General features: G+C 41.9%; 1 protein-coding gene across 2 annotated transcripts in view; it reads left to right on the top strand.

Annotated features, from left to right (window-relative positions):
* Positions 1 to 21,472, top strand: part of NLRX1 (NLR family member X1) — a 46,821-nt gene that overhangs the window by 9,623 nt on the left and 15,726 nt on the right. For both annotated transcript variants that reach the window (XM_063435850.1, XM_063435851.1), the window contains exons 2-7: positions 6,974 to 7,077; positions 7,157 to 7,217; positions 7,315 to 7,403; positions 10,523 to 11,127; positions 14,042 to 15,435; positions 20,133 to 20,219. In XM_063435850.1, coding sequence (XP_063291920.1) covers positions 7,008 to 7,077; positions 7,157 to 7,217; positions 7,315 to 7,403; positions 10,523 to 11,127; positions 14,042 to 15,435; positions 20,133 to 20,219 — 2,306 coding nt within the window. In that variant the 5' untranslated portion in view covers positions 6,974 to 7,007. The remainder of the gene's footprint in view (positions 1 to 6,973; positions 7,078 to 7,156; positions 7,218 to 7,314; positions 7,404 to 10,522; positions 11,128 to 14,041; positions 15,436 to 20,132; positions 20,220 to 21,472) is intronic.

Here is a 21,472-nt window from a genome sequence, read left to right as displayed (position 1 = left end):
ATGTACGAGTCCCACATGCAGTACAGACGTTGTTGGATTACAAAGGAAATCATTGGTTTAGTAACAGCCGTATGACCAAGTATCAAGCAATGTTGTGTGAAAACCCAAGAGTGCATTTAGAGACTGTAAACACCTTAAATCCAGCTACCCTTTTGCCGCAACCTACTGAAAGTCAACATGATTGTTTGGAAGTAATGGATGAAGTATTTTCAAGTAGACCAGATCTTCGTGATTTTCCCATCCAGAACCCCGATGTTCAATATTACACCGACGGCAGTAGTTATGTGAAAGAAGGGATCCGCTATGCAGGATATGCAGTGACAACAATAGACAAGGTGATAGAAGCTCGGCCACTGGCGAAAGGAACATCAGCACAAAAGGCAGAATTAATAGCACTAACACGAGCGTTACAATTGGCTGAAGGTTTAAGAGTAAATATCTATACGGACTCTAAGTATGCGTTTTTAACCACTCATGCCCACGGAGCTTTGTATAAAGAAAGAGGACTACTGAATTCAGAAGGCAAAGAAATCAAGTACGCAGCTGAAATCCTACAACTATTGGAAGCAGTGTGGGAGCCGAAAGAAGTCGGTATCATACATTGTCGAGCGCATCTGAGAGGAGATGGTGATGTAACCAAGGGAAATCGGATGGCAGATAGTGCAGCTAAGCGTGCTGCTGAATCAGGAAGACAGGAGTATGTAGGGCATATAGCTGCTCTTATACCAACTCCACTGTCCCAATGGACTCCAGTTTATACAGCTCAAGAAGAGGAGTGGTTAAAGACTGAACCGGGAAAGTATCTGGAGAACAAGTGGTATCAGCTAGAAGATGGAAGAATAGTTATACCAGCATCGCTAGCGGTAGAAATTGTCCAAAATTATCACAACGGGACACATTCTGGGAGAGACAGTACTGAAGAATCTCTTAGAAAACATTTCTACATACCAAGATTGTCCAACTTGACTCAGGCCATTGTACGCAGATGTGTAACGTGTGCTAAGAATAATGCAAGACAAGGACCAGTAAAGCCACCAGGAGTTCAGTTTATGGGGGGACTCCCCATGTCCGATCTACAAATAGACTTTACAGTGATGCCTAAATCGGGTGGACATCGTTACCTGCTGGTAATTGTGTGCACCTATTCAGGCTGGGTAGAAGCATGTCCTACTCGTACAGAGAAAGCAGGAGAAGTTGTGAGATTCCTGCTACGAGAAATAATACCCCGATATGGACTACCCTGTTCTATAGGATCGGACAATGGTCCAGCTTTTGTTCACCAGTGCCTACAACAACTGACTCATATGCTTGGTATAAAGTGGAGGCTTCATACTGCATATAGACCCCAGAGTTCTGGTAAGGTAGAGAGAATGAATAGAACTATAAAGAACCAGTTGGCTAAAATGTGTCAGGAAACCCAACTTAAGTGGAACGTTCTCTTACCCATAGCTTTATTGCGAATCCGCAGTACCCCTACCAGAAGGATGGGCCTCTCTCCTTTTGAAATCATGTATGGGCGACCACCTCCCGTACTTGGTAACTTAAGGGGGGACTTGAGTCAGTTGGGAGAAGGAATTACCCGGCAGCAGGTTGTAGAGTTGGGTAAGACTATGGAGGAGGTACAGAAATGGGTACAAGATAGATTACCTGTGAATATTTATCCCCCTGTTCATAGTTATCATCCAGGAGACCAAGTGTGGAATTAAAGAGTGGATTAAAGAGTGGAATACTGTACCGTTAGGGCCCAAGTGGAGAGGTCCTTATGTTGTTCTCTTGTCTACCCCTACAGCAATAAAAGTAGCAGAAGTGACTCCGTGGATACATCACTCCAGGGTTAAACCAGCAGCAGTCGATTCTTGGCAAGTTACAGCAGATCCAGAGAATCCCTGCAAGATCCGGTTAAAACGCACTACTCAGTCGGAGTAACGAGGAATTATTGTGGATTACAAATTTTATTGTTACAGGTGTGAGTGAGAAGGCCATAATAAAGCCTGTCCGCTTACCATCACATAGTGTATAAGCCAGGAAAGTCTCGAAGGGACACCTGTGAAGATGAGCAGAACTCCATTCCCTGCAGCCCCTCACATCCTGGAAGCTGAGGCGCCATCGCACGGACGAAGACTGAGGATGACGGCGAAAGATGTGCTTTTGATAGTGTTTATTTATATGTGTTTTTATATTCAGGAAGGTAGAGGTACCGACACTCCTAGCTGTGAGGTATGCATTAAGACTACGAGAACAGGTAACCATATTTCCCAAACCCTAATTTGGCATTCACAATACGAATGTAAAGGAGATGTATCGAGATGTAGATACTTAAATATAGATTATAGTGTGTGCCATTTAGGAGTAGGAGAACCTAAGTGCTTCAGTCCGGAGTATCAGCCTCGTACAATTTGGTTGACTCTCAGGAATGGAGATCCTCAGGGGACCCTAATTAATAAAACGGTGTTAGAATCCGTACATTCTTCGGGTGTTCTGCTATTTGATGCGTGTAAAGCGATATCGAGTGGTAGAAAGCCGTGGAATGTATGTGGGGATCTTAGATGGGAGAGGACGTATGGGTCTAACGATAAATATATTTGTCCCAGTAGCAAAAATAAATATGTAAGTCCTAGATGCCCAAATAGAGATTATAACTTTTGCCCATATTGGTCTTGTGTGGGGTGGGCAACTTGGGGACAGACAGTAGACAAAGACATGATAGTGACTAAGTTGCCGACTAGCCCTTATTGTAAGTCTATGGAATGCAACCCAGTCCATATACTCATTAATAACCCCGACAAGTTCCTAGATAAGTATGGAAATTTATTTGGGTTTCAGATATACGGGACGGGTTTAGATCCTGGGACATTATTGTTTATAGGAATAGAGACTGATACGGTATCCTCCCAGACTCATCAAGTATACCATTCCTTTTATGAAGAGATGAGTATAGATAATAAGATCCCCCATAACGCTAAAAACCTGTTCATTGACCTAGCTGAAAGTATTGCCGGTAGTCTTAATGTTACCAACTGCTATATGTGTGGAGGTACTAACATGGGAGACCAATGGCCTTGGGAAGCAAAGGAGGTAATGTCCGGTTCTGAGGCAGTTGACCAATTAATATCTACACAAGCCGATTATCATATGAGTGTTAGAGGTAAATCTGAGTGGAGATTAAAGACCTCCATCATAGGTTATGTTTGCATAGCAAGGAAAGGAATAATGTATAATACTTCTGTAGGAGAATTAACTTGTCTAGGGCAAAAAGCTTATGATGATGATACTAAAAATACAACTTGGTGGTCGGCTTCAAATGTCTCAGAACCATCTAACCCGTTTGCTAGATATGCCAGTTTAAAGGATGTGTGGTTTGATTTATCCATCACATCTACCTGGAGAGCCCCAGCAAATTTGTACTGGATCTGTGGTAAGAAAGCCTATTCGGAGTTGCCACAGGACTGGGAAGGGGCATGTGTGTTGGGTATGCTCAAACCATCCTTCTTCTTGTTACCGATTGAAACAGGTGAGACTTTAGGTGTTAAAGTGTATGATGTGAATCATAGGAAGAAAAGGGGACCCTTAGAGATAGGCACCTGGGAAGATAATGAATGGCCTCCCCAGCGTATCATAGATTATTATGGGCCAGCCACGTGGGCAGAAGATGGTACCTTTGGTTATAGAACCCCAATTTATATGCTCAACCGTATTATAAGATTACAGGCGGTGGTTGAGATTATTACTAATGAGACCTCACAAGCGCTCAATCTTCTAGCGAAGCATAACACCAGGATGAGGACAGCAGTCTACCAAAATAGATTAGCCTTGGATTACCTTTTGGCAGTAGAGGAAGTATAGCAGAGAGGAAGGTTGCTGCACAGATAATGGCGATATATAAGTATAAGGCTCTAGATCAGGGAGAACCAATGCAAGAAGATGAATGTTGAAGATTCACATCATAAGATAAGTCTGGTCTGGTTCATGGTAACCTGAGGTATATGCAAACCAAGGTTAAGTGATGCCTCAAGTAATTGTGAAATATCAGAGGCATCAAAGGGGGGAATGTGATGTAATTCCAGTAAAATACAAGTTTAGCAGGCTAAGATTGCCACAAGGCATATGTATGTATATGTGTTTGTAGTATCAGTTGGTTAATTACACGTAGCTAAGATACTGTCATCACTGTACTGACCAGGTGCAGGAATGTAAGAACTGGAATTACGCGTCCCTCTCCTTGGTATCAGATGAGCCACGTGGTTAGACCGGATGGATGAGTTTAGACTCTATTCATTAAATAGGTTAAGGGTATGTGTGGGTGTAGTTAATTGTGGGAGGAGCTACAGTGCTATATAAGGAATGTACTCTATGTATTCAGTACTCAGACTTTGCTGTATTTTGGTGACGCTAGTCCCTCTGAGTCCCGATCGGTGATCCAATAAAGAATCTCTTCCTTCCTGAAGAAACCTGTGTCCATCTCTCTGTGCTTGGCTTCCGTCAGTTTCTCCGGTATCAGTATGAGTACTTAATTATATGTTTGGTAGCAGATTTATTTAGCTTTCATTTTATATGTTTAATTTCTTGAAATACTCATTTTGTTAATCTTGCTATTCTTCCCATGCATATCTTCTGTCAGGGAGTGGTTAGAAATGACATTCTATAACTTAGCTGTGTAATAACACGTCTTCACCCAAACAACGGGTGTGTTCATTTATCAAAAACATTTTAATCACTGCATGAACAATATGTCTGCCAGGGGGAGAACCTGTTTGTGTTATGTCCATATTACTATTTTAATTAAAGGAACACTACAGCATTAGGAGTAAAAACTTAACGATATAGTGTTTGTGTGTCTAGTTCTATATAGCCCCCCACTCCCAGTGTGTAATAATAAAAATTTATAAAGTAAAAGTTTTTCAGGGCCGGTGCCCCCTCAGCGCTTGTAATGGACCATTGGGGACCTGATGTGCATCCAAACATTGTATACAGTGTTTTCCAATGGGCTTCCGCAGCACTTGCTTGAGACAGCCACTAGAGGTGGATTGAACCCTGCAATGTAAACAACAATGTTGTTTAGAAATAATATTTTTTTTTAAAGAAAACCGCAACTGCAAAACTGCATTTTCTATATTTCAGGGTTAAAACGACAGGGCCACAGCACCCAGATCATTTCTTTGAAATGACCTTAGTGGCCCTTTTAAGAAACTAATCGTATCGTGCGGTTAAACATGATGCAGCCCTGCAGGGTACATATTAATGTGAAATGCGATAACCCTCTGTATGTGCTAATTGTAGCATGCCATTGATGTGACAAGAGGCTCAGCCAAGTTTGTGACAGATGTGGTTTATTCACTAAATGCAGCTGTAGAGAATTGAAAACCGTATTGAAAAATGTAGGCAAAGAGAACTGATTTGAATATATTTCAAACTAGCGTCAGCTTTGTTATTATAGCCTAAATTATTCATTTTGGTTTCCCTTACAATTTGGTGTTTAGTGAATAAGCCCCAGATGACTAAGGTATTCTCTTATGTGTTTGCCAGTTTCCAGTGCAGCGGCACCCTCCCTTATTCTGAAAGGCGATCTCAGGTGTCAGCCCTGTGTTACCTAAAACTGAGCATCCCATGCAAATCTTCTTCTTCCTGCTCATCTCTTCCAGCATTAGGAGAGGCTACATAGTGCTTATATTGGGTGTCTCGTGTTAGGAGAGCAGAGAGCAGTGCATCTGTCAGCACAGGTTTCCCATCTTCCCCCTGTGCAAACAACTCATTAGCCGCCAGTGGGTGCTGGCGAATGAACTCCCTGTATCCGCGTCTTGTTACAGTGTTAAAGGTAGACTCAGTACCATAACCACTACATCTCATTATGATGGTAATTCTGCTTGTAGGCACTGGGTTATGTTCGCCTTTTCTATGTCAATCTGTTTTAAAGTGGTTTGCCCAAACTTTGGGGTCTCAGATGCACTCATGGCCCCTCCTCCCACAAAGAAAGATGGGAGCTTACCCAATACTACCCAATTTCTCCAGAGCATGTAGTATTGGATGTAGGCAGAATTAATAAATTTTATGTCTTTGAAGCTTTAGGATAAAAAGATAACTGTTTACAGTCAATATCTGCTCAAAGTAAAAGCATCTGTAATTGGACAAAAACTCTGTTAAGAAATTCTCAAACCAGCGCCTCCCACTTGCCACGCTATAGTGGGAACCAACACCAAAAGTCCACCGACCCCTTCACTTGCGTTGTTAGTGTCAAGGTCCTGCGAGAGCTCCCCTTTGCAGAGATCTTTACTAGGTTGTGGACAGCGGCCTAGAACACCTTTCATTTGGGTTCCGGGCCCAGAGGGAGAGCAGTGGGCTAAGTGAATGCTGAGCACACAGGGGGTCGACCATCATTTACTGCAAAGGAAAGTTCCGCAGCTAATGAAAGGAAAGTTTTAGAGCTTGTATTGGAAAATATTTGTGCAAGTTTTAGTGAATACATTTTTTTATTTTTTTTATTTTTTTGTGATGCATTTTTTGACTTAGGGTTCCACTTTAATTTTATCGTCCAAACTCCATAAATACATATTTATTAAATATATAAGATATGTAGACATATTAAAAATTCTAGGAAATGACAGTTACCAATAAGAAAAATATTGGGGGGGTGGGGGAGAGGGATGATCTATCAGCCACTATCCACCGTCCTGGTAAAATGTCACCGTTTTTAATAGGCCGAAGTATTCCCTCTAGTGCCTGTTATATTTGAATAGTATCACATATTATTTCAGGGTGAGGGATGTCAGGAGGTTTGCATGTGTGACACTGAGGGATTTCTTCTGCTTGCATTATACCAATAGACAGACGGTTGGTATATTTTGTCTGTGGTGTGTGTTATAAATTGAGATCATCCCATATTTGTGTTTATAGCCTCATAACATACTGCGGTAATATATATGTCACTAAACACAGATATTTTTGATTGTTATACAGTTCACCTGTATCTTGTGTTAAGCCCCTAGGTCTAACAGCCAGTTGGTGGGGCAGCCATGCTGTGTCGCTGCTCTTTATACCCAGTGAGGATTCTGAGGAGGAGGAAGAGGCTATTCCCTGAGACAGGTGAAAAACATGGATAATTGTTCAAATTTATGTCAAATTAAGATTCTGTTACATCACTTGTGTTATCTTCGTGCATTAGATGGATTACATCTCCCTCAGAAGTATATGTATCACTCACTATGCACCAAAGAATTCCGCAGGTAAAAACAACCTTTCTTCCTGGGTATCTGTGCAAGGAGTCATGTAGAAATGATACAAACTCTGACTCTCATAATTCTGTTTTTTTTTTTTTTTTAGGCTTAGCCCTCGTGTTTTCCTTATTTCCAAATCTCATGGATTGTTCTGGTGTCCTCCAGCCTTGCGTTGTATGAGTGAGGCAGCAACAGGTACGACCACTTTAGAAGGCTAACACACAACTTTTTATGAGAAGAATTAATTCCAAACCTTATTGTAACAAAAAGCCACTGGGGATGTGAGGCTACCAGCTAAGACCGACACCGAGGGTAAAGCCAGCAGCTACAATTACCCCAAGGCTGGCTTCTAGAAGGGCTTGTCCTTTCAGTTCTGCCCGTCCTGCTTCTCCCAGACAGGTATCTACCTCTCTGCCCTCCTGTCTCCCAGGCAGGTATTAACCCCTCTGCATGTCCTGCTTTCAACTACTGCCTTTACAAATCCACTTGCAGCTCTTGCCACTTGCCTAGCTCTTTCTTAATATGTCCAAGGAACTAGGGACTAATGCAGCCAGAAAGTAGGTCTGAAGAGACTGCTGCTGGAATCGTCAAACAAACCAGACAAGACACATAGTTCCCAATGGAACAAGCGCACAATGTTTTGTTTTGAAAAAGGACTAGCCTTTGGTGACTTGTTCTTAAAGGTATACTATAGTGTTAGGAATACAAACCTGTATTCCTCAACTGAGCCACTCAACTGAGCTTATCTCATCTTCAATATTGTGTGTTTCATTCTGCAAGATTTACAGTTTTTAAATCAGGTACTTAGGTTGTTTAGTTGTAATGGATAGATGTGCAAATTAAATGCAGACATTTGTTTAAAATAAAATGTATAGATAAAGTGCACAACACCCATGAGCAGTGGTGTATTTTGGATCTGTGCTGCCCTAGGCATGACGGAACTCGGGCACCCCCTAATTAGCATTTGCCCCACCCCTTCCTGTCAATGCCACACCTCTTCCTGTTAAAGACTGACACACACTCTTGGACTGACACACACTCTCAGATACACTGACATACACACGCACACTGATTTGACACAATCTGACAGACACACAGTCACTGAGTCACTCAGACACACACAATCACTGACATACACACAGGCTCCCTCATAGACACAGACACACAGACACCCTCACAGACACACACAATCACTCAGACAGACACACAGGCCACCTCACAGACACACACTGACAGACATACTTACTCTCACTCACAGACAGACACACAATAACTCACACACACTGACAGACATACACACACTGAGAGATATACAGACACACTGACAGCCAAATACACACACACACACACACACACACACACACACTGACAGCCAGGCAGACACAGACACACACACACATTTTCCTTCCCCAACACTCACAGATTTTTTTATTTTAATTTAAATTTAAATCCACTTAGCCTCCCTACCTTTGGGAGAGCTGGGTGGATTTTCTACCTGGGGTCCAGTGGGGCTGCTGACCGGGCTGCTTGGGCAGGGAGGGAGGCAGGCATGCATGCAGTTGGACGGCTAGCTGAATTCCAAGGCGGGCATCATGACGTCATAGTCCGGCTCCCGTCATCACTCTGCGCCGCTCGAGAGAGCTGAGCAGAGAAAGCACACAAATTGGCGCGCCCTCGCCGCCTGCCTTGGAACTCGGCGAGCTGCCTGCCACCAGACTAACAAGGTATTTGCCTGGGCATTTGAGGGGCGGCGGTTTTTGCCGCCCCTTGGAAAGTGCCGCCCAAGGCAAATGCCTTGTTTGCCTCGCAGCAAATACGTCACTGCCCAAGAGTACCCTGAAAATCACAAGTCCTATATCAAAAAAAGTCTATGGAGTCAAGTGCAGAAAATGTTCAAATGATGAGTACGTACAGCCAAAGAAGTGGAAGTGCTAACTTTATGGTTTTGGTTTTACCAATGACTATTGTGGTATAGCTCACAATTCTACTCATGTAGTCTCAATGCCATTTAACATATTGAGAGGGGATGTTGTCTTTGTGACATGCATTGCTTTTTTTACACTCCTCGCACCAGGGGCGGATCCAGAACCTAATCTCGGGAGGGGCATTGGCAGATCATTTAAAGAAACAATCCAGGCACAATAACCACTACAGCTCTCTGTAGTGGTTATGGTGGCAGAAGTGCCATGGCGCTCTTCCAAAGTAAGTAGCCAAACCGTTTAAGAACAGTTTGACAACTTACCTGGGCTCTGCCAGAATAGGGGCTGTAGTAGGGGATATGGCATGTAGTAGGGGATAGGGGCAGTATAGTGTGTGTGTGTGTGTGTGTGTGTGAGGGTTGACGTATGTAAGGGGTACAACTGTGTGCATGGGGGGGTGCAGTGTGTGCAAAGAAATGAATGTGGGTGGGGCAATGTGTGTATGGGAGGCCGTGTGTCTGTGTGAGGGGTGCAGTGTGTGTATGGGATTAGGGATTGACCGATTATTGGTCTGGCCGATATTATCAGTAGTATCGGCAATAAAGATACAGATATTGCCGATAATGCAGACCAGGGCCGCCATCAGGGTCCTGGGGGGCCCAGCACACTCTTGCTTACCTTCCCAGCAGCTCACTTCAGCTCCCCTGTCTAAATCTCGTGAGGTCCGCGGCTGTCAGAGGGTTGCCACGGGTTACCATGGCAATGCTCCGCATGGCACGCAGGCCGCAAGAGTTAGACAGGGGAGCTGCTGGGAAGGTAAGTAAGAGTGTGCTTGGCCCCCTCCGCATAGTCCATGCCACCTGACCTCCAGGGAATGCAATATCCCCCTACCTACCTTATATTTATAAAAAAAAATGCCCCCCCCCGTTTTACACACTTAACATACCTGCACAAACACACACACACACACTCTGCATTCATTATATATACACACGCTACACACACACACTGCATTCACTATACACACACTACACACACACGCACTGCATTCACTATACACACACTACACACTGCATTCACTATGCACACACTACACAAACACACGCACTGCATTCACTATACACACACTATACAAACACACACACTCTGCATTCATTATATACACACACTACACAAACTCACTCTCCTGACGGTAAATTCCTGTCATGTACTTAGAAATGTTGGTATTCTTTCACATTTCTTGTTCTCTTTTGTTTGTCTGCAGAATATAAGGAGAATATTACCTCTGCATTATTTCCATATATTATCCGCTCCATGTTTCAATTATTCATAACATTTAATTACAATTTTTTACTGTGATCTTCATGAATGTATTCCACACTGCCTTTTTCACAGGTCCAATTGAGCATCACCGCCAACGTCTTTCCGCCTGGTTCAGTTGTCTACCAAGTGAGGAACGTCATTTTGGGCCTTCCTTCGCTCTTGATTCAATCCATGTGGATCCAGTTATCAATGAAAGCACTGTGGAGGAAATACTGAGCCCTAAGTCTGACCATTCTTTGCTGACCCCACTGAACCGTCGTATTATCACTGTTGCAGAGCTGTTCCACCCAGATAGCTCTGGAAAGCCAGTGCGAAATGTGGTTCTATACGGAACAGTGGGAACTGGAAAAAGCACCTTAATCCGAAAGATGATCCTGGATTGGTGCAATGGACGAAGGAATGAGTTCCAGCTCATCATCCCTTTGTCTTGTGAGGATCTCTCACAGGTCACAGCACCAGTGGCATTGTCACGTTTAATCATGAGAAAGTACCTCCACCTTCGGGAACTTTTACCTAATCTCTCTCATAACCCAGGCGTATTATTCATACTGAACAATCTGGAGTGGATGAATTTAGACTTCAGAATGGCCAATACGGAGCTATGCAGTGACCCTAATGAGCCCTTTCCACCTTCAACCCTCCTTGTGAATCTGATAAGAGGGTACCTGCTCCCAGAGGTAAGGTGGACATATAAAATTAAGGGGAAAATTTGAGAGATAAAGTATGAGCAAGTAACAAATTCCTAAGATAAAATAAAAAGTAATACTGCTAATATAGAGGAAAGTGTTTACATTTTTACCTAGCACTTGATTGGTACCAGGATGTAATGCTACAGCATCTGAACATTTTCTTAGAGGAAAACATCTACTTGATTCCAGCTCCCATAACAACTTAATCACACAACTTGTTGTGTGGAATAGAGTCACAGGGCACCATCTTAACTTCAGGGGTTATAATGCATGGAACCTCTGGAAGCAACAGTTACTCTTTAATTCCTGTACTTAAAAGTGTTGGAACGCACAACTAAAATTAGTCACTATTTATTACATATTATATCTGTGCACGTTCAATGAAAGTGGAACATTTTTTACAGTCATTCAACATAGAAAAAAAACGTACACAATGATGTATGTTACATTTATATAGAGTGTGTGTATTTGTGTATGTGAACAGCTGTTTCTTGTTAATGCAACTCATCAGCATGAGGTTGGTTACTGGCTTGCTATTGAGGCTTGGCATTACTTGCGAAGCAAAAACCAAGAAAGTTATGGTGGGGAAAAAAGTAGTTGAAAACCACAATGTATTGACTATCCACTGACTTCAGGTGGAAGGGGTTTTTAATCAAAACTTTCTTGATTTGTGATCCGCAAGTAATGCCAAGCCTCAATAGCAAGCCAGTAACCAACCTCTTGCTGATGAGTTGCATTAACAACGACACAGCTGTCCATGAGTGGTTCACTGGCTTTGTATCTCTTCCTGGGTTGTGTTTCAAAGCTGTTGTATACAGCAAGCATAAATAATAAGGCATCAATGTTTAAAATGGAATAATAAGGCAAAAGGGTGATTTCATATGCCCAACCAGAATCCCTTGCAGTAGTAACATCACTGCAAATTTGAGATTTATATATATATATATATATGTATATATATATATATTTCAATAAACTACCAGCACTCATAAATTCAAAATGTATTCTTACTTTATTCCATTACAAAAACAATGTATACTTCCTTTATTCCATTTACCAATTTTCTTCACTGTGGCTAAAACTGAAATAAGGCACGTATCAAGCTAGTTATAGACCGGAAAAAAGAGACTTTCCACCCTGGTGACCTATTGCCGACATGTTAGATCACAGTGTGTGCATGTGTGTGAAGACCGTGCCTCCTAATCTAAACAAAACCACTCCATATACTAAAATACGTATGCGTACATATAAGAATACAATATTGTGCCTACTTAGTTGTGAATATGGCTACAGTTACTGTGTAAGGTTCCAATTACTGATAATGCCAGCAATAAGCAAAGCTAGCATATTGAGAAAGTGCAGAGTTTAAAGTGCTATCTTGCTAAAGTGTCCATTAACCTTTATAAGGTGCTCAAAGGTTATAATGTGCTATAGTGCAAATGAGCATTTTGTTGATATTCCTTTTTTATATAGCAGCATTAAGTGAGCAAGATATAAAAAAAAAAATGTACAAGCGTTAATCTCTTAAAGTGACAGTGCTATAATAAACCGAGACAATGCCCCTCTGTATAAAACACTTTAAAATTAATCAAAAACCAAATATACTAAACCCTCGAGGATAAATGAAAGAAATACAAAAGGTCCTGCTGTAAGTTGCTTTGTGCAATATTAAACCATTATCAGTCTATCACTGTCTGAATGTTGTCAGTCCTTTTGAAGTACATTAATTCAACCCTTTTTACAAAAAAGAATGTCATTTGTTTTCATCCATTGCACTTTTTTTCCAGTGCAAGGAGCAAAACGTTTCTCAATTCAGAAGTAATGAGGCTTGATCTCCCCCCCCCCCTGCTAAGAACTGGTATATGATCAATCATTGTAAATTTCAGTGAGGGCAATGGATGTTTTATTTCCCCCCAAAAAATTTGCAACAGGATTTTCTTTTTGTCCTTCTCTGTATACGATGTGTATACTAGACGTGCTGCCTCTAGTTCTTTCACGAAAGGGCGTCTCCGTTTTCCTTATATACACTAAACCACAGGGGCATGCAATTTTATAGATAACATGATCCGGGAACTTGACACAATGGCGCACACAGGGCCACATGGGAATTAAAAACTGATATTTTCTAAGGACTGGAAACATTCAAATAGTGATAGATTGATAGTGGATTAATAGTGAAAGAAACATACATTATAGCAGGGATTTATTTTTGTCTTTCTCCTTGAGTGTTTAGTAATGTTGCTTTTAATAATTATGAACAGGTTTTATGTAGATGTATCACGGTTTATTATAGAACTGTCACTTTATGAAATAAACAATTGCACAATCGATAATGCTGCTGTATAAAGTAAGGAATATGAACGAAAAGGTCATTTACACTATGGCAAGTTATAAAGATTGAGCACTTTATAAAGATTAATAGACACTTTTTTAAAAATCCTATTCACATTTTTAATACGCTGGCTTTGCTTATTGCTGGCATTATCCTTGTTTGTAGCAGAATACTCGATTTGGTGATTGTAATGTTGTTTCCTTATGTTGTAGCGATATTTGAACACATAAGTATTTCAGATATGGAGTGGAATGTTTGTTTGTTACTATGGTAACTGATTACAATGTTGCACTTTTACGTTGGGAGGCATGGTCTTCGCATGCATGTGCCCACTGAGGTTTAACATGCAGGCAAACCATCACCAGGATGGAAAGTCTTTTAAAACCTCTATGAATTAGAGTTTTAGCTGTCCTCATGAAAGTCCGTGAATGGAACTTAAATGTTGACAAATTGTTATTCTTGATGGAATATAGGAAGTTCATTACCGGGCAAAAAGTATTTGTTGGATGGATATTTTTATATATATTAACACTACCCTCAATAGAGTACACAATGTCTTTCTCTTCCAAGGCCAGTGTTCTGGTTACCACTCGTCCATCAGCCCTGAACCGCATCCCTGGGAAGTATGTAGGACGCTATGCAGAGATTTGTGGCTTTTCAGACATGGAACTACAAAAGATGTACTTTCACGTGCGTCTGGGACATGGAGATGCAGATCCACGTGAGACAGAAAACTTGGCAGAGATGTTATCACGTAATTTAGAACACCACAGCCAACTTTCAGCAGCCTGCTTCTTGCCTTCTTATTGCTGGCTAACCTGTGCTACGTTACATCTGCTCTACTATACAAAATCTGGTGACCCTCCTACCACCCTCACTGGTATATACACTAGCTTTATGCGTCTGAACTTTGCTGGTGAGATTCTGGACATCACACACCCATCTAAGATCTCGCTCATGCGCTATGTGGCACGCACTGTGGGAAAGCTAGCATATGAAGGCTGTCGCTCCAGACGGACATGCTTTACTGACGCTGACCTCAACCGATGTTTTCAAGGGGATTTGGGTAGTGAAGAAGACCTAAACCTTCTCAGTGTATTCCGAACTGATGCTTTCCGATTTTTCCTGACACCCTGTGTCCAACCTGGCCAGGAGAATCTATTTGTATTTACAATTCCTGCAATGCAAGAGTACCTTGCAGCACTTTATGTAGTGTTGGGTGAGAATAAGACAACACTACAGCGCTTGGGGAAGGAAGTCTCTGAGATCATTAGTAAAGCAGGGGAGGATGTGGTTGCAGTTGTGAATGTATTGTCCAAGTTCCTACCTTTAAGAGTTTTTGCTCTTTTTAATCTGTTACGTGTTGTGCCACGTCTGTTTGGAAGAGTTAGTGGGCAGAACCGTGAGAACATTGCCCAAACTATGACTGCGGAGATGTTCAGGGAAGAAGATGCTTATAATGATGATGTTTTAGACCAGATCAACTCTAGTATCCTGGGTGTGGAAGGACCATCCCTCCTGCAGGATAGTGATGGTGGTCACAAACCAGAGGCTTTTGAGTTGTTTCCCATCTTCATGGCTGGATTGTTGTCTCATCAAAATCGTGCTTTGTTGGACCAGCTCGGCTGTTCAATCATGAAAGTGTCTGCATTTGAAATAACTACAGCCCTGAAAAAGCATCTTTTACGCAGCAGCTTGAGGAGACTTCCCCCGTCTGAATTAATGGATTTTCTGTTTTTTTTATATGAGTTCCAGAATGAGGGATTTACGGCAGGGCTGGTAACCTCACTGCAGGACCTTGACCTTTCCAATGTGCGCATGACACCTCTCAAGTGCACCGTGGTAGCAACAGTTATGGGCGGTATCAAAAAGCCTCTACTAGAGGTCAACCTTGGTTCCTGTCATCTAGACCCTGATGCCATACACACATTGTCACAAGTGCTCCGGAAATGCCAAACCCTAAAGTGAGTATAACTGAAGTAATCTAAATATGCAGAGTTTCAGGTTTTGTCTACTCACGATAAAATGTAGGAATTTAACTGCTATGTGCTATTTACCACTAGTTGTGGTACATTTAAAACACACACAATGCTTTAGCTAGCTGGACTCCAAGCACCATTACTACTACAGCATGCTATAGTGGTAATGGTGCCAGGAGGGCCCTGGCGCAGCCCACAATGTAAGTAGAAAACCCATTTTTAGAATGCTTTGACTTCTTATCTGGTGTTTGAGTGCACTGCTCTGCACATTCACTGATAATTCCTGATCTAAACCATGCACCAAGGGTTTAGATTCCGGCTTCCCATCCTCCGTGGTGGAGGGGATGCGTGAACCCCATGTAAGAAGTCAAGTTGCTCTAAAATGGGGAGGTGGGAGGACAGGGCACTCCTGGATCCATAACCAGCAAGTTATAGTGGTTTTGGTGTTTGAAGTGTTCCTTGTAAGGTGTATCTTTTCAGTAACGGATATGTGAAATTTTTAATATAAGATAAAAATAAGTTGTTTCTAACATTTAATTAAAAGGTATAGGTTTTGGTATTATACTGCATTTCACAGTGTATTATAGGCAATATTTATGTTGGCATTAATCCTATTTTTCCCGAGCGGTGCCAATATACATTGCCTCGTATTGTGAACGAGATCAAGAGGAAACCGACCCAGCATATAAATGAAAATATATTTTTTTAAATGTTGGCTATAACAAAAATCAAGGTTAAACCGGTTGTGCATAGCGTGCTGTTTAAAGATTTCTGTAAATGGGAAAAATCACCTTTTTTTTTTTTTTTTCCCCCCCTACACTCATTGCTGTAGCTATACGTATTACACAAGTGAGTTTGTAAAGTATTAGACATTATATGGCATACCTTGTCGCTCAATACTTTCAAATAATTAAAGAAACACTGTAATAACATTTTAAATGTAATCCCTTGTGTTACTTTATCCATTTTATGGCCACCACCACCTGTTTGAAAAAAAAAAAAATTTCTAGTCACACTTAAACTTGTCTGTAATCGAGCAATATTTAAAACTTAGTTGCTGCAGGGGCAGCATACATGCACCAAAATCACTTTGTTATTAAGATGAAGTGATTTTTTTTACCTGCTTAAAGTGTCCCTTTAATATGGAATGTCAATTATTGATTTTACCACAGCAGACGAGGAACTACAAGGAGTATAAATGTGTTCAAATACTTTGCTTTTGAATATTTATAAGAAATCATGGCACATGTAGAACGTTCTTGCAAGCAGTGGCGGCTCTAGACTTTGGGAGGTCTTAGGCGAAACTTAAACATGAGGCCCCAAAGTAACACCCAAAGTAAAAAAAAAAGAGGGGGGTTGCATTGTGTGTACAAGGTGCTGTAGTTGTATTGAAGGACAGGCTTGCAGAGCTGGATACAGAGAGCTAGTCTCTGTATTCATTGTTCAGAGGCATGCAGTGTTGCAGGAGGGAGTGAGACAGGGCAAGGGGAAGTAAGTGTGACAGGATTAGAAGAGGTTAATGTGACAGGGTGAGTGTTTCATAGTTGGGGGATGTATCAAGGGGTTGGGGTGAGTGTGCCATGACTAAGGGGGTTAATGGCAGGATTAGAGGCATTCATTTCCAGAGGATTGGAGGAAGGCGGATGTAGTTTTTATATTTAAAAAGGGTTTGAAATCTTTGCCTGGAAATTATAGAACTGTGAGCTTAATGTCTGTGGCTGGGAAAGTATTTTAAAGGTTATTAAGGGATAATATTTAAGAATTCCTTGAGAAGAATGTGGATATCAGCAAAAATCAGCATGGTTTTTTGAAGCAAAAATACGTTAAAATTTTTTTTTATTTATTTATTTTAATAGATGTATTCCCTGGTGGTCTAGTGGTGCACCTCTATCCCAGATTCCACCGGGTGCAGAGCTGCAGACCACATGGTAAGTCTCGCAATCCCCAGTCAGAGTGTTGCCGTGGTAACCCGCGGCAATGCTCTTATTGGCTGGAGATCTCAAGACCCTTCATTCTGCAGCTTTGCACACGGCGAGAGACCTCATTCTGCAGCCTCGCACCTGTCGCATACAGGGCAAGCCGTCGGGCCCTCGGTCATGCACCGAAGACCCCACATGTCAGTCTGCCATTATCTTTTGTGTCACTTTACCCCACTACCTCTAGCATGTAAGCTCATTGAGCAGGCCACTTAACCCCACTGTTTCTGTGCGTCCATCGTGTCTGGTTCAAATATGTGTCTGTCAGTCCACCCATTGTACAGCGATGTGGAATTTTTTTTTTTTTTTTTTTTTTTTATAGCAATTGCATGAGAGGAGTGAGATTCCAGAGGGAAGGAGGACTCTGTGATCCACGACTCTGTGTGTGGAGGTGGCTTTAATCCCAGTGAGGAAGGGTCTCAGGCTCCCTGTCTGTAGGTGCGTGAAGTCTGTGGGGAGAAATCTGTGATTCCTGTGTGTGTGTTGGTGAGTGTGTGATCCCTGTTTTCATGTGTGTTGGCAAGTCTGTGATTTCTGTCTTTGTGTTGGCGGGTCTGTGATCCCTGTCTTTGTGTGTGTTGGAGAGTCAGTGATCCCTGTCTTTGTGTGTGTTAGTGGGTCTGTGATCCCTGAGTGTGTGTTAGCGAGTCTGTGATCCCTGTCTTTGTGTGTGTTAGCGAGTCTGTGATCCCTGTCTTTGTGTGTGTTAGTGAGTCTGTGATCCCTGTGTGTGTGCATGTGTGTGTTGGCAGCTCTGTGATGTGGATGATCCCTGTGTTCCCTGTCTTTGTGTGTAGTGGGGAAGAGTCAGTAGATGTACTCATTACTGTACTGCACTCTGGATATACTAATTGCAAACTGAAATGCTTAGTATTGTAAATCACATTTTCCTGTGCAAGTGTACCTCTACTAAACAGCACTTTAATAGCCCGAAATTCTAAATGCATTAGTAGAGTTACCTACGCAAATGTGATTTCTAATACTAGCTGAGATTTCAGTTTGCAATTAGTAGAGAGAGCATTGCAAAATACAGATTATATTTAAGATGGTGGAAATGTACTGACAGCATGAAATACATTATTGTCCTAGAGCATGGGTTGTCAACCTGGTCCCTACCGCCCACTAGTTGGCTTTTCAGGATTCCAGGTGGGCGGTAGGGGTTTCGGCGGCACAACAATCTAAAATGCTAGCTAATCCTCCTTTTGAGAGAGTGTAACACGTGGGAAGAGGAAGGGGGAGGAGTGGAAGCTGATGCACGATAGCAGGGACAGGCAGAAGCGGAGGAGAGCAGTTGTAAAATAGGAGAAAGAAAAGTTATAGGCAGGACAAGGAGAGAATTGTTGTTGGCTAATAATAATAATACGTGGGCTAACTAGCTCAGCCTTACTTTTGTACATTGCCATAAGGAAGTTAAAAGAAAAGCATAAAAAAAGGGGATAAAATAAAGGAGCAGAGTACTTGCAGAATAGGAGAAAGAAGGAGCAGAGTACTTGCAGAATAGGAGAAAGAAGGAGCAGAGTACTTGCAGAATAGGAGAAAGAAGGAGCAGAGTACTTGCAGAATAGGAGAAAGAAGGAGCAGAGTACTTGCAGAATAGGAGAAAGAAGGAGCAGAGTACTTGCAGAATAGGAGAAAGAAGGAGCAGAGTACTTGCAGAATAGGAGAAAGAAGGAGCAGAGTACTTGCAGAATAGGAGAAAGAAGGAGCAGAGTACTTGCAGAATAGGAGAAAGAAGGAGCAGAGTACTTGCAGAATAGGAGAAAGAAGGAGCAGAGTACTTGCAGAATAGGAGAAAGAAGGAGCAGAATAGGAGAAAGAAGGAGCAGAGTACTTGCAGAATAGGAGAAAGAAGGAGCAGAGTACTTGCAGAATAGGAGAAAGAAGGAGCAGAGTACTTGCAGAATAGGAGAAAGAAGGAGCAGAATAGGAGAAAGAAGGAGTAGAGTACTTGCAGAATAGGAGAAAGAAGGAGCAGAGTACTTGCAGAATAGGAGAAAGAAGGAAAATATAAAAAGGAAAAGGAGAGAATTGTTGTTGACTAATAAAAGTAAGTGGGCTACCTAGCTCAGCCTTCCTGCTGGGCATTGCTGTAAGGAAGGTAAAAAAAATTAGAGAAAGGGAGGGAAAGGGAAAGGGGAGGGAATTAAGGAAGGAGACTAGGGGAGCTGATGCACAGATGAGAAATCATATTATGAGCAAACAGAGAAGTCACCTGAACATTATGTGTGTCTCTGTGAGTTTATATCTGTGTGCGTACCTTTGACTGTGTGCCACAGGGACCTTGCATAATGGTTTTGGGAGAAGTCCAAATATTTCCAATGGGGTTGGTTATGGTTCTTAGAGTACCCCTTGAATATATAACCCTGTGTATGATTGCAGAACCTCCAGGTAACTTGAACTAGAGTAGGTTTTGAGTAGCCATATCAGTTCTGTCTATTAAAATAACATTATTTTTAGGTGTTTTTTGTGTGGTTGGACTGGTATACCGGTCCATTGTGTGCACTGTATAAATGTCACCTGGACACACTCAGCCTAACAGCTGAATACTGGCAGCTAAATACATAATGAAAGCCGACACCTAGCAACGTTGATAACTACTGAATAAGTACATGGTTTAAAAGAACTTTTGACGATAACAAATATGGGTCTTGCGGTGGAATTCAAGCAGTTAGTTGATATTAATATTGCATCTTTCAATTCTTACAGTTTACAGATGAACTCACTGGGTCCCGACTCCTGCCGGGAAATAAAAGATGTTCTGTTACACCCAGACTGTGCAATTACCAATCTACGGTGAGAGAATTGGACAAATTAGGTGTAAGCATGTAATCATGGGATTTGCGTAAGCTCTTGTCATGAAAAAGTTAAGCACTAGATGCAATTGTTGTGGTTTTGTTACAAGCATGTGGCCAAAATCTCGAGTACCCAATGCACCACCAGCACAGTCCCTACTTACCATATTGCTAATGGAGAAATTCGACTTCGACATTAGCAGTATCAATTTTGTTTCATATGCTGATGGAATTGTGTCAACTGGTTCTCTGCATTAGGTTTAGCGAAACTGATATTAATGCAGAAGTGGACGTTAGCAATACAACAAGCAGGAGACCTCTGTGTGTTCTATTATGTTATGTTTTTTCAGAGAGGGTATGGGCCAAACAAAAAGCATATGGGGCTGACACTGAGACCACAAGTAGCCTGTGATGTAATGATCTCATAAACAGCTCCCCACCCTTCATTTAATTACCTCGAGTAGCGGAATGTTGGGAGTATAAGGGCAACAATCATTCATTTTAGGTAAATTCTAAATCAGTTACTGCTTGTTTCTAGATCCTATTCCCTAAATTCCAATGGCACAGAGTTATAGCTGTTGAAGTACCGTATATACTCGAGTATAAGCCGAGTTTTTTAGCACATTTTTTGTGCTAAAAAACCCCAACTCGGCTTATACTCGAGTCAATAGTCTGTATTATGGCAATTTGCATTGCCATAATACAGACTGGGGGAGAGGGGTGCTGGCAGAGCTGTAACTTACCTCTCCTGCAGCTCCTGTCAGCTCTCTCCTCCTCCGCGCCGTCCGTTCAGCACCTCGGTCAGCTCCCAGTGTAAATCTCGACTTACACTGGGAGCTGACAGAGGGAGCTGCACGGACGGCGCGGAGGAGGAGGGAGCTGACAGGAGCTGCAGTGGAGGTAAGTTACAGCTCTGCCAGCACCCCCTTCCCCCCACTGAACTGCCAATGCCACTGGACCACCAGGGAAGGAGAGCCCCCCTCCCTGCCATGTATCAAGCAGGGAGGGGGGACGAAAAAAAATAATTAGTAATAATAAAAAAAAATTAATAATTAAATAATAAATAATAATACAAAAATAATAATAATTAAATTAAATAAAAATAAATAATAAAAAAAAAAAAAAATAATAAAAAAAAAAAAAATTCTCACCCCCCACCAAGGCTCTGCAACACACACACACACCCACACCCACACACACACCACTCATACTCATACACACACACACTGCACTCATACACACACACACTGCACT

This window comes from Pelobates fuscus, chromosome 11 (genome assembly GCF_036172605.1).
Source record: "Pelobates fuscus isolate aPelFus1 chromosome 11, aPelFus1.pri, whole genome shotgun sequence".
Classification (NCBI taxonomy): Eukaryota; Metazoa; Chordata; class Amphibia; order Anura; family Pelobatidae; genus Pelobates; species Pelobates fuscus.
The sequence above is the reverse complement of the archived record's forward strand: the minus strand, read 5'-3'. Positions and strand labels throughout refer to the sequence as shown.